Source organism: Mirounga angustirostris, unplaced genomic scaffold (assembly GCF_029215605.1).
Source record: "Mirounga angustirostris isolate CCGP_5_RB_7025 unplaced genomic scaffold, mMirAng1.0.hap1 SCAF_4, whole genome shotgun sequence".
Lineage (NCBI taxonomy): Eukaryota > Metazoa > Chordata > Mammalia > Carnivora > Phocidae > Mirounga > Mirounga angustirostris.
Genome location: NW_026991712.1, coordinates 7,049,828 through 7,063,559, shown reverse-complemented (window position 1 = coordinate 7,063,559; position 13,732 = coordinate 7,049,828). Strand labels below are relative to the sequence as shown.

The following is a 13,732-nucleotide window of genomic DNA, read 5'->3' as shown; positions in this document are numbered from 1 at the left end:
CCTAGGATTTTCTTTGCAGGACATTTACTGAGTATTAATTTAGTCTCGGCTTATCTGTCAAATTTTCTGTTTCTTCCTAAGTCAGTTTTGGTAGTTTGTGTCTTTGTAGGAATTTATCCTTGTCATTGTGTCATCTTAGCTACCTAATTTGATGGCATACAATTGTTCATAATATTTCTAAAACATAAACTTAGATACGCAACTCTGCTCCTTAAAACTATTAAGTGCTTTTTAGTACCTTTAATTTTAAACCTTTAAAGTTATATTTAAAATGACTTAAGGCTTTGTTTAATTTGGTTTCTGCTTTTCTCTCCACTTTGAGACCACACCCCCCCCCCCCACACACACACATACACACCCCAAGTCATTCTTATAATTCAGCCATAGAGCACTTCTTCCTGTTCCCTAGACACCATTTCTTTAGGTCTTAAACTATGCTTTTACCTCCAACTAGAGTACTTTATTGCCGCTTTTCTGGTATTTAGTTCATACTCATCCTTAGATGACACTTCTTATAGAGAAACCTGCTCTTATTGCCCACAGCTGAGTTGGAGGAATTTCCTTTTTGACCATTTAGACCTGAATTTTTCTTTTATTGTGAAACAGACCACACTTTTATTTATTTATTACATGTCTTTCTTGATGACTCTTGAATGGGGTTAGAGATATTCAGGAAAGGAGGAATCAAGGATGACTCTCAGGGTTTCTCAGTTCAATATTTAAACAATAATGTAAGATAACGAAGAGCACGTTTCCAAGAGTAAGATGTTTTGGAAATGGTGCATTTTTGGAAATGGTGCATTTTTCTAGTATATTCAAATGGAAATGTACAAGAAGAATGTGTACATGTGGTTCTTAATTTCAGTAAAGCTATCCTGTGGTATGTATGTCTTCCTGCTTTGTCAGGTTGTGTGCTCCTCGGCTGCAGGGACCTGGGCTTGCTCCTCGGGCTCTGTTGGTGGCCCTTCACAGATCTCAGTAACTACTCGTTGAATTGAGTTGTAAATAACAATACCATGTGTCTGTATATCATATTTTAATTTTATTGTAAATATCTTACTTGGAAAGTAGGCCCAGCGGAAGGAGTAATGGCTGATTGTAGAAAATTTTAGTTTGGGAAAAATCCTGTTTTGGTTTTCTTTTTCCTTTTTACAACAATTAATTGATGCATTTTCATTTCAACAATCTCAAATCTTATTTTATGAATTCAACTATTTCCCTTGCCCTTTTTTTTCTTTTAAAAATTGTTCTATTCTTGTCCTAAATACTTTTGTATTTTTCACATGAGGTGAACTATGTTCTCTTCTGTCTTCTGTGTAGGACTATAATGACGAAATCAGGCAAGCACAGCTCCAAGAATTAACATACTTGAACGGTGGTTCAGAAAATGCGGATGTACCTGTTGTTCGAGGGAAACCCACCTTGCGTACAAGAGGTGTACCAACCCCAGCAATAACCAGGTAGGTGTAATTAATTGACTTAACATTTTGTTGTTAGAATAGGGTACCAGGGCAACAGTTTTAATGTCTGCTTTATTAATAGTCAAGCAGCTCTATCAGTGTATCAGTACAAAGCCTGCAAGAATATATTCAGACATTATGATGTCGTAATTAAGGGGATTCACTTTGCTTGGACTGAGATCTTCCTGGGTTTCAATAGAAGCTGTACCACTTAAGTGGCTGATGACTGTAGACAAGTTTATTTATCTCTCTAACATTAATTTTTTAATTTTTTAAAATGAAAATTGTTTTAAAGTAATAGTATTGATATGCAAATTGAGGTCCTGGAAGCATGTGCCTTCCCCATTGAGTGTAGGATTAGGCCAGTTCTTTGCCACATCTCCAGTGTTGAGCACAATGTCAGGCACCAAGTGAGTATCTAAAGCCTGTTGTCATTTTATTCACTGAGAATGCTCTGTGGTATCTGAAAACTCCTCAGCTGGTCCAGGTACACGGAATTTTTTTTCTGTCTTTGGATTGATGACTACTTTTAATATGAAAAATGTTTTAATGAATTCATAAGACCGTTTAAGCAAAACCATATATTGAGATATGACTATTTCAGATTTATTTGAAAAATTTTAATTTTTTAATCTTTGCATCCAAAAGAACTCTGTAGAAAGAAGTAACACAGATTTTTCACTGGTGACTGTATATATTTTTCCAGATAGAATTTTGCATGAAATAACTTAAAATAGCATTCTTTTATATCTCCAAGTTCATTTGTGGGGGAATAAAAAGTCAGTTTTCTTATTGAGTGTTGCTGATCAGTGTATGGTCAAAGAGAGCAATTACAAATAGGTGTTATTGCAGTGTAAAATAAACAGATCTGCTCTGTACCAAGTGGATTTTCTCTATAAAAAAGGCTAATAATAATGGGATCGCTGTTGATGGTTTAATGATATTATTTAGGTGTTCAGTAAATGGTAAATCCCTTTCATTTTCATTTCTTCTACCATTAAATTTACTTTAAATCATAAGAAATTACAATTGAACCTTGATCATTGTGGGGGATAGGGGTACTGACCCCTTGCATAGTCAAAAATCTGTGTATAACTTTTGACTCCCCCAAAACTTAACTAATAGACTACTGTTGACTGGAAGCCTTACCGATAACGTAGTCGATGAACACATATTTTGTATGTTATGTGTGTTAAATACTCTAATATTGCAAAATGTTACTAAGGAATTCATGAGGAGGAGAAGATGCATTTACACTACTGTATTTATTGAAAAAAACCTGTGTGAAAATGGAGCTGTGCAGTTCAAACCTGTGTTGTTCCAGGGTCGTCAACTGTACTTGCTTCATTAGTTTCCTGTGGCTGCTGGGGTGAATTACCACAAAGTTGCCGGCTTTAAACAATAGAGAGATTTATCACTTCTAGATGGGGGGGCTAGATGTCCAAAATCAGTATTGGCCAGACCACAGTCAAGGTGCTGGTGTTGCTCCCCCCTCTAGAAGAGTCCTTTCCTTGCCCCTTGCAGCTTCGGGTGCTGCCAACAAGCCTTGACTTGTGGCCACATCACTCTGGTCTCTCTGTCTGCATGTCGATTTCTGTCATGTCTGTCTTTCATCTCCATTTGCTTCCCTCTTCCACATGATAGCATTTAGGACCCACCGGGATGATTCAGAGTATTCTCCCATCTCAAGATGCTTCCGATAATCACATCTGCAAAGGCTCTTTTTCTAAAGAAGGCAACATTCACAGAATGAATCTCCTGAACAGAGGGCGTAGAGAAGAGAGCACACTCGGTGCCACTGTTGAGGGCACTTTTTAGGGGATGCTGTGTTCCTTAAACCAGATCTGTCATTTTGACTAAGATAATTTCTAATTTCCCTGTCAGTTTTTTTGTGTTTGTTTGTTTGTTTTAAGATTTTATTTATTTGTTTGTCAGAGAACGAGAGGGAGCACAAGCAGGGGGAGCTGCAGGCAGAGGGAGAAGCAGGCTCCCCACGGAGCAGGGAGCCTGATCCGGGGCTCGATCCCAGAACCCTGGGATCATGACCTGAGCCGAAGGCAGACGCTTCACCGACTGAGCCACCCAGGCGCCCCTTGCTGTCAGGTTTTAAATTAAGTTGAAAATGTTATGTTATGAACAGGTGAGGAAGGCAGAAGCTTTTTGGTTTTTAGATTATAGTATCTGGAGAAACACCTCTGTCTGCCCAGCTGAAAAATTATTCCTCTTGATGACGCATATACATTGCTTGCCATTGAAAGCCTTTCCATTGTCTTGACGGTGAATATTGTCTTTGCGGTGGAGTATGGCTGGTTAGCGCTCAGCACTGGGAAGAGCACTTTACACACACCCTGCCTTCTTTCCTCCATTTGGTTATGGGCTTCCTCAGTACCAGATCTTTCAAATACTCTGCTTTTTTACAGCGTAATATTCCTCTTCATAGAAGAGGTACTCAGAGCCCTCCTGTATTCTTTCTTAAGGCCTCACTCCGTTTAGTCTTTATTGATTACTTTGCCATATTTCCTGTGTGTTCCACCCCTGGCTGAAACTGCTTGTTTCATGAAGTTGGTGCTCATGTCCTTCCAATACGTTTGTTCTCATTATTCCTCTGCCCACAGTTCTGTAACCCTTCTCAGCCCCTTACCTGTTTACATCCTACTTCTCTTTGTGTCTCACACCAAAGCTTATTTTAACACTTCTACTGTTTCTACTATGGATTACTTTTCTAAGCATTTACAGATATTAACTAGGTTATGCCTCATATCAACCCTGTGAGGGGGGCACTGGTGTCTTAAGTCACCATTTTATAAGTGAGGGAGGTGATGACTTGTCCAAGATTTGTGGACCCTGGTTCCACAGTCTGTGCCTGTCCCCTGTCTTTGATCCTCCCCTTGGATTTCATCTAGAGTCGGGCTTTCTTCCATCTATTCTGGCACTGCATTTCTTCCATAGAGTTTTGATTCTGTCATGTTTACTGCATTTTTATTGCAGCCCATGATGGCACCTTTAATACAAGCTATGGTGAGCATACTTTTATGTTTTTTACTACTTTTTCTCATTAAATCACATATAGTAACTTGCCAAACTAATATGCACATCTCACAAATAAAAATAAATGGGTGTGGAAATTAGGACAGAAAGGTACAAAACCCTAAGGGTGAGGTTGGTACACAAGAGTACAGTCAGAGTTGGTCTTCGAATTATGCTTTGAGCTTCCTTGTAACTCAAGCCGAGGAAAACATGGGCATCAATTCACATTGTCTCAAGGTCTAAAAAAGTAATAAAACAGAAGACAGATGTACTCATCGAAGCCCAAGGCCTTCTGGTCCTCAGACCTGTGAGAAATCTCTCCAGTGTGCAGTCATCAGTAGATCTTTGCCATATCCAGTCCCTCAGTACACCATTTTGATTTTACCTCTGAAATAAACCTTAAGTCTGGTTTTCATTAATCACCTCTTCCATTCCCCCTAATCTAGCCACACTGCTCTTCCACTTTTAATTTGCAGTCTTGAATGACCTGTTAAAATTAGCTTTTGTCTGCTCCCTGCCTCAGTTTCTCTGGTGGCTCCCTTTGCAGCTACAAGAATACCCAGACTTCCTGCTGTGCCCGACAACACCCTCCTCTTCATCTGGCGATCTCCCTGCCCTTTCTGACCTTGTGGTTTTCTGCACTGTGGCCAGGCTGGTCTCCTAACCATCTGGTAAACTGGCCAAGCTTATTTCCCTCCGAGGCCCTTTGCATTCACTGCCCCCGCTGCCCCCACCTCGGGACGCTTTGTCTGGGCATCACATTGTAGGGAGACATAGGCACGTGTCTGGGAAGCCTTACTGATCGCCTTGCTGAGAGTCATCGTCCCCCAGTCCCACAGCTGGGGTACAGCATCCTGTCTCGGTCCCTTAGTAGCATTTATTACGCTGAATTTTGCCTTTTTTATTTGTTCACATTTTCATTGGCTTCTCCTCATTATAATGTAAACCTGTAAAGGCTCTTGTGTCCCTAGGGCCTGGCATAAAGGATTCAGTCAGTAAATAATTGTTAAGTGAATGTGGTACAATAGCAAATCCTTCAGGCTCTTTTTGATCCAAGTGTCGATCATTTACAGTGTTTTGTGTTAATGTAGTTCACTGTCCCATGACTAAATGTACTAGGGGAATAACTTTGTGGGAATGGTCACACAGTTGTCACCACTTAGGAATTTTAGACTGGAACAAGTTACTGCTGGAGTCTTCGTCAATGTTCTGCACTGTTACCACTTCAAGATACTTTTCAGCTGAAAGGTGTGAATGACCTAAAATTAAATCCTGCAGTGGGAAGTAGTACGTGTTTTAATAAAGCCTTCGTTTCAGTTCAAATGGGAGAACTAAACATCCCCTTTGTTAACTCAGGAGGTAGGGCGGTGTCCTTACTTCCGGTCTGTCCTGTGCGTGTCTCCAGAAGCACTGCTGTGAAATGTGGCGTCCCCCGCTCTTCACGCAGACCCCACAGAGAAGGAGGCTGTGGAGGTGAGGCCACTCCAGGCAGCATGCTTTGGACAGGTCCTCCCCGCCACCCTGACCTGCTGCCCCGCGGTCTGGCTAGGCGGTCTCGAACCCACGGGGATGCTCCCTCCACCCTTTCTTCAAAACAGCTGCCTTGTTGTGTGTTGCTTTTCTCCCGACCTTTACTCTGGCCATCTGGCCCTTCCTCCCAAGTAGCTGGCAGTCTTACCTTCCCTGCATTTGAGACCAGAAGCAGCAGGAAGAAGAGTGGACCAAGCAGGTGAAGCCTGCCTTTCTGAGGAGTGAGTATATGTTCATCAGTTCTGGCTGCTGAATGTGGTGGTTTTGACCCAGGACATGAAGCTGACACAGTGCTCAAGGCTTTTTATAAGCTTTCATTAAATTGGGGAAATTTTCAGCTCTGGTTTCTGTACATTTTTTCCCTGCCCTTTCCTTTCTTCTCTCGTGGACTGAAGTTCCACATTAAATCTTTTGGCTGCATTTCCCAAACTATATGCCAAGGTGCTGGGGTGCTGCAGTGTTTTCCGGGACCCCCGCAGTCCTCAGCATCTCGTACATACTGCTTGAGCTCTCAGCTTAAGGTAATTGTTTATACTTTCAACATTAGATTGTGCCCCACTGACATCTTATCTTTGTAAAACCGGCATTTTGGCAGTTTCTGTGTTAAACAACAAGTGGCCACAATTCCTTTGCCTCTAGGGCACTACATAACTTCTCAAACATGAGGTCGGATAGGACAGTCACTCGCGGGTCCTCATCTACACTGATTTCTACGTGATTTCACTTTTTGTTAAAATCGATCGTGAATATCATAGATGCTAACGGTTGTTTTAGTGATTGAAAATGAGGTATTTTCCCCCATAATGTATGAAGTTATGAGAATGTTATCAGGAAAACTGAATAGTTAATATAAGAGTCATAATTTATATTTCACCAGTATATGATATGATTTGTGTTAATCTACCCATCTGTATTAAAAATCCTTGTTGTTTTTTTTTTTAACTAAAGACACAGGAAAACGACAATATATTTCTTTTTCTACTAGCCCACATTATAGGTAGGCATTTTCTATTAAAAAATAGCAACACTTTCTTGGGATGTAATTTAAATTATTTGATTCCCTGTTGGACTTACCTTCTCAGGACATTCTACCACCAAACTGTCAGAACAGAAGTCACCCTCCTCTCCTTCCTTCTGATCTAATAAAAACCTAGGCATTGGTACGTGACATGTGTGCCCCACTTCCCAGGCAGAGAGTAGTAGACAACTTTCCTGGGAAATGAGTTTGTCTTCTTTTCTTGCCATAAGGTTCACGGATTTCTCCTACTGAGCTGCTCCCTCCTTCCTCAGTATCCACTTGCTTTCTGTTCCAATGGTCCCTGAGGGCGTATTAGTGAGTGGCCATACTGGAGTGGATTAAGGGGAAACAAAAGGAGAAAATGGGAAATGTGTGTTTTTTTTTAAATCATTTTAATAGGCTTTGGGAAGACAAAAACCAAGGCAAATAGTGTTATAAGTAGTGTGAGAACTTTGTACAAAAGCTTGTAATTCCGAAGCCAGCCAGGGGCCCGCAGGTAAGAACGGCAGCTAAGTGTGGTTCTCCTGGTCACAGCTTGGTCCACCACGTATGTGCCAAGTGCAGCATACGGCCAGATAAATGTTCTTGGCCCCCCTGCAGGCGTCAGTGCCAACTGGAGGAAGGTTTTTGACATCCAGTTTGCCAACTGATTTTTCCCTACGATAATGTTAAACAAGATCTGATAAACTGAGACAGTTTGGGGCGGATGGAATCGAGTGTGTTCACGTGCAGTGGGACTATCCTCCCACCACACCCTGGTTTTTCAGAAGCTTTTTTTTTTTAAGATTTTATTTATTTATTTGACAGAGAGAGAGACAGCGAGGAGGGAACACAATCAGGGGGAGTGGGAGAGGGAGAAGCAGGCTTCCCGCTGAGCAGGGAGCCCAATGCAGGGCTTGATCCCAGGACCCTGGGATCATGACCTGAGCCGAAGGCAGACGCTTAACGACTTAGCCACCCAGGCGCCCCTCAGAAGCTTTAATGTATTTCTTCCTCTTTGAAAATCAGTCTATTCCTGCTGTTAGGTCATTTAATGTCACAGAGTATCTTTGAGCTCTTTCTGTGACAGGGATTGAAGTTACAGAGATGGCTAAGTCATTATTTTGACTTCAGGGAGTTTAAGAAACAAAAGTCAGAGAAACAAGTAATTATGGCAGACTGGTGTAAAAAGGGGATGGGAGATATGAAAACAAGTGGAATGAGAGGCAGATAATTTTTTAAAGTATTGTATCTACTCATTTGAGAGAGAGAGAGCACACGAGCCGAGGGATGGCGGCGAGGGAGAGGGAGAAGCAGACTCCCTGCTGAGCAGGGAGCCCAGTGACCGGAGCCTAAGGCAGTTGCTTAATCAACTGAGCCATCCAGGCACCCCATAAGGTGCAAATAACTTTGAATGGGGAACATGGGTATAAGGCAAGACAGTGCCAGAGGGAAGTCAGCCCAAGCGGGGGACAGAGACGGGAAAGCAGAAAAGATGGGGACTGTTGGCTTGGCATTTGGGTGTGACTCTGTGGGACAATCAGTCCCCTGGCTCTTTCGAGCTGTAGGTCCTCAGGGGATTTCTCCCCAAGCTAAGCCCTGGTTTCCTTGGCTGTAAAATGGAGCTAGAACACTGAGCCCACGCTAATCCAAACCCTGCTTAATTTTTATCATGTCCATGGGCTTAATTTATTCAACTGTGCCATGATTCCTTTTCCGATTATGCAAAATGATCCCACATCACAACTTGAATTCTTATGGAGGACCTTGGGCAAAGTACACATCTCTCTTAAACTCCTTTACTATTAATTCACTGTTATCAGAGAGGAAGAGGACTTGTCCTGCATAGTTGCAAAGGCAGAAATAGGGCCGTTAGAAATGATGAAGACTTTTGCAATTTTTATTTTATTTATTTTATTTTTATTTTTAAATAAAGAAGAAAAGTAAAAGCATGCTAACAGAATTGGAAGACAGCGACAGGCTTCAAAGTAAGGAATGAGCTCCCTGTCTTCAGGGGGGATACATCACTGGCGGGAAAGAGAAGATAAATGCATTTCTTGCACTTTATAAGAGGTTGTGCTTCTCACACTGTTTTACTAAGAACTAGTTGGTAACTTCTTGAAGAAGAAACAAGTTGCCTTAGATTTATTTTGTACCCTGTGCAATGTAGAATAATGAAACAGTTGCTCATGAATTTTTCTTTAATTGTGTTGGGGATGGGATGGATCCCAGAATGAAGAACACGTCTGTAAGTTCTGGCTCCAAACCAGGAGCAGCATCACCCAAGAGTGCGTTGGAAATGAAACCCCAGACCTCCTGGCTCCCAACTCTGCCCCGACACAGGTCCTTGCTGGTGATGAGGACGCACAAGAAGTGTGGACATGCTGCCCTAGAACCACATTTCAGATCATCTCCAAAGGTGCTAAGAGTAAGGGCTGCCAGAGGGTCTGGAAGCTTCGGTCGTCATTGGCTTTGACGATTTCTTTGAAATCGCTTTGACGCGTTCTGAGGGATTACAACCACAGGCTGCGTTCCCTGTTTGCTTTTATCTAGCCTCTCATTCACTTGTCACCTCTGGCAAGAAAGAAGAGTCTCAGAACGATTAAGTTTCCCTCTCAGAAAACCACAGAGATGAAGACAAGTTGTCCGTGAGTTTGTTAGGGGGTGTGTGGGAGAAATAAATTGCCCCTTGGGTGGCTAGTGCATCAGGGCATGGGCCTCAGGTGGGCATCTGGGAAGGTGAGCTTCCCGCTGTGATAGTGGTGGTGCCAAGCTAAGACCCTGCCGTTGGCTCCCTCGGGCACAGCCTGGATCAGCTGTGGGACCCGCCCAGGTAGTAATGCTGGGGCTGGGTGCCCGGGGGGCTCAGTCGTTGGGCGTCTGCCTTTGGCTCAGGTCGGGGTCCTGGGGTCCTGGGGTCCTGGGGTCCTGGGGTCCTGGGGTCGAGCCCCGCGTCGGGCGCCCCGCCCAGCGGGACCCCTGCTTCTCCCTCTCACACTCCCCCTGCTTGTGTTCCCTCTCTCGCTGGGTCTCTCTCTGTCAAGTAAATAAATAAATAAATAAATCTTAAAAAAAAAAAAAAAAAATTGCTGGGGCTGGCTTGAGCATTCAGGGCTCCTGCCACCAAAGTCACTATCTTCCACTTGGAATCTGTCCTGACACCTTCCTTGGGTTGCTTACCAGAGGATGAGGAGAGAACAGGTAGAAGGTATAGATCACATCAGTTAGCAACAGCATCTTTATGCACACTCTGTACATTTCAGAGCAAGAATGCAGACTGGTAGAGAAAGAGTATAAACAGATACTGCTACAGTGTTTGGCTTTTGTCTATAAATTTTATGAGGAGCAAAAAGTATTTATGTTTATGTTAGCCTGCTACTTTCCCCCATTTCTTCCTCTCATCAGAGTATCCTCATGGAATTTCAGACACTTAAGAATGACTCTTCAAAGGATCTTTCATAGATAAGTATCCAGAGCTACATATACCAAATGACTTGTCTGAAATTCTGTAATAGATAGTTTAGTATGAGTCCATATACCCAGAGGGCACATAACCAAACAGGGTAGATGATGCTGGGAAAGAATTGTGAGCTTCTTGAATATATAAATTTATGTCTTTCAATTTGATGGAACACTTAAATTTATAGATTCAGAAAACATGCTGAATGTTTTGTGGTCCATGTAGTACCTTGGATGGCAGGGATGGGGTATTAGATAAGGAAGCAGGGGCCGTAGTTTGAATAAACACAGATTAACTGAAATATCACATAGGAATTAGATCTTCTCTAATCATATTGAAGATGGTTCTAGATATATCCTGGAGATAAGATGAGTAAGACTAGAAAGTATTGTGTCTGTCATTGCAATTGAGAGTGATTGAAATCTACATAAATTGTTGATTTTGATTGAGTAGGAGATGTGCTAGGTACTTTCTGTGTCCTGCGTCATTTTTCCTACATAGTACCACTAAGAAATGGGTTGTGTAACTCACTTCACTCTGGAGGAACTGGCTTGGAAAGTTCAGATTTGATTATTTTGAATATTAACTAGAAAGCAGAACTTAAGACAATAGGTATAATCAATAATTGAATTCAGGTCTGACTCCAGTGTCCTTTCTCTTGACCACCGCTTTTACTATGCCAATTTTTATAGCCTCGGATGAACAAAAACAGACCGAATTTACAATACTTACAAAAGGAATAATACAAGTTACCTAAGGGTGAAAGTCTTAGATTTTGCATCTTTTTGATGGCTTTAAAGTTTTTAGAAGTACTGGTCAGGTTCTTTGAGGATGTCCCTCATCTTGGATCGGTCTGATGTTTTTCTCAAGATTAGCCTGGGGTTGTGGGTTTGGGGAACAAAAAACACAAAGGTGAAGTGTCATTTTCATCCCATGTGTCAGGGGTGCCTACTGTCCACATGACTTTGTGCTGCTGTGTTGCCTCGGTAACTGGGCTGAGGTCATATTTGTTGGGTTTCCCCACTTAAAGTTACTTTTTTCCCCCATGAAGGGTATAATATCTACATAAATTATTGGAAGATTTTTCTCTTCTCTCCTGTTTATTATTTCAATCATTTGTTTACATTTGTCGACTTATGGATATTTATATGTTTTATACATTGGTTTAAAATCCAATACTGCTTTGTTCTTTTTACTCACATTGTTTTAGCTTTGGCCATTGGGTGTTCCTTCAGTTGGCTCCTCTGCTCCTTTCATATACCCTCATAATTTTTTTATTGGTCATTCATTCATTCATTCATTCATTCATTCATTCATTCATTTTTGAGTACATCCTTACTTTCTGTTCTACAAGTAGCTCCAGCATCATCTTGCATACTTCCTGCTCTAGTCCTGGAATCGGCCATTTCTCCAAGGAGCCCCGGTTCCTTTTATTGGAGAATGGTGTGAGAGACCAAGATCTGGATGCTGGTTCTGCTTCTTGCTGCTGGTGTATCCTTGCTTCCAGGCCCTGTCAGCTGACAGAGCATGGAAGCATATGTATACTACTAGCCCATGTATGTATACACATCTGTGCATCTTTCCGTGTGTGACCGCCTGTACCTATAGTAAATGAATCAAGAGTTGATACTGATGTCTCTGATTCCAATCCATTACCATAGTGTTCATTCTAGCCTCTTCCCCTTGCTTATCTATAACCTTCAACACAAGAAGGGTGGCTTCCATCATCCACCATCCATTTAATTGCTCGAGTCCAGTGTATGTGTAGAGTGTATCAGAATCATTACCTATCCCTGCACCCCTCCTCCTGGGAAATAAACCTATCCCCTAGAGCAGTGCTATGTGCAGTTTCTTTTGCCTTTAGTCTTACAAGCTTCACTCATTTCTAAATTTATTTTATTTTAATTTATTTGAAAGATTTTATTTATTTATCTGACAGAGAGAGACACAGCGAGAGAGGGAACACAAGCAGGGGGAGTGGCAGAGGGAGAAGCAGGCTTTCCACTGAGCAGGGAGCCAGATGCGGGGCTTGATCCCAGGACCCTGGGATCCAGACCTGAGCTGAAGGCAGACGCTTAATGACTGAACCACTCAGGTGCCCCTCTAAGTTTATTTTACCTCTCAACTTCATAAAGGTGTTTTATATGTTTTTAATGCAGTTAAAATATTTTGTCCCATTTAGCATTCTTAGAAACCTTTCATTTCCTAAATAATATATATATTTTTAGTTTACATACATTAAAGTTCACTCTTTGTGCTATAAAGTTCTGTGGGTGTTGACAAATGATTTGTGTCACATATCCACCATTTCAGCATCCTGCGGAATAGTTTCGGCCCCCTAAAGTGTTCTACTGCTTCACCTGTTCAACCTTCCCTCCTCCCCTCAATCTGTGTCTACCACTGGTTCTTTTTTTTTTTTTTTTAACTCATCACTAGTTTTTTGGTTTTTTGTTTTTTTTTCTTTTCTAGTATGTCCTATAATTGGAGTCATATAGTACACAGCCTTTTGAGATTGGCTTCATTCACTTAAAAACATAAGTTTTAGGGGCGCCTGGGTGGCTCAGTTGGTTAAGCGACTGCCTTCGGCTCAGGTCATGATCCTGGAGTCCCGGGATCGAGTCCCGCATCGGGCTCCCTGCTCGGCAGGGAGTCTGCTTCTCCCTCTGACCCTCCTCCCTCTCATGCTCTCTGTCTCTCATTCTCTGTCTCTCAAATAAATAAATAAAATCTTTAAAAAAAAAAAAAAAAGAAACATACGTTTTAGGTTCATCCATAGCTTTTCCTGGTTTGTGAGGTCATTTCTTTTCATGGCCAAATAATATTCCTTTGTATGTGTACACCCCAGCTTGTTTATCCATTCACCCCTTATAGGGGGCATCTTGGTTGTTTTAGCCACTATGCATAAAGCTTCAATAAACATTCATGTGCAGGTTTGGGTGGGTAAATACCTAGGAATACAGTTGCTGGGTTGTATGGTAATACCGTGTTTAGCTTTGTAAGAAAGTGCCAAACTGTCCTCCTAAGTAACTGTACTCTTTTGCATGCCCACTGGCAATGAATGAGAGAGCACCTTGTCCTTCACATCCTCACCATCAATTGGCATATTGTTTCTTTTGATTTTAGTTATTCTAATAGATATGTTTTAATTTGCAATTCCCTAATGACAAATGATATAGAACATTTTTTTTCCTTTGGTTATTTGCCATCTTTATAACTTCTTCTGCCCATTTTTTAATTGGATTTTCTTATTGTTGAGTT

The 13,732-nt window shown here is 41.7% G+C and overlaps 1 protein-coding gene across 8 annotated transcripts in view; it reads left to right on the top strand.

Annotated features, from left to right (window-relative positions):
* Positions 1 to 13,732, top strand: part of KHDRBS3 (KH RNA binding domain containing, signal transduction associated 3) — a 192,569-nt gene that overhangs the window by 108,532 nt on the left and 70,305 nt on the right. For all 8 annotated transcript variants that reach the window (XR_010410495.1, XR_010410496.1, XM_054512435.2 and 5 more), the window contains one exon: positions 1,321 to 1,460. Coding sequence is in view for 6 of the 8 variants with exons in the window: in XM_054512435.2 (XP_054368410.1) it covers positions 1,321 to 1,460 (140 nt within the window). In the remaining 2 variants the exon portion in view is untranslated. The remainder of the gene's footprint in view (positions 1 to 1,320; positions 1,461 to 13,732) is intronic.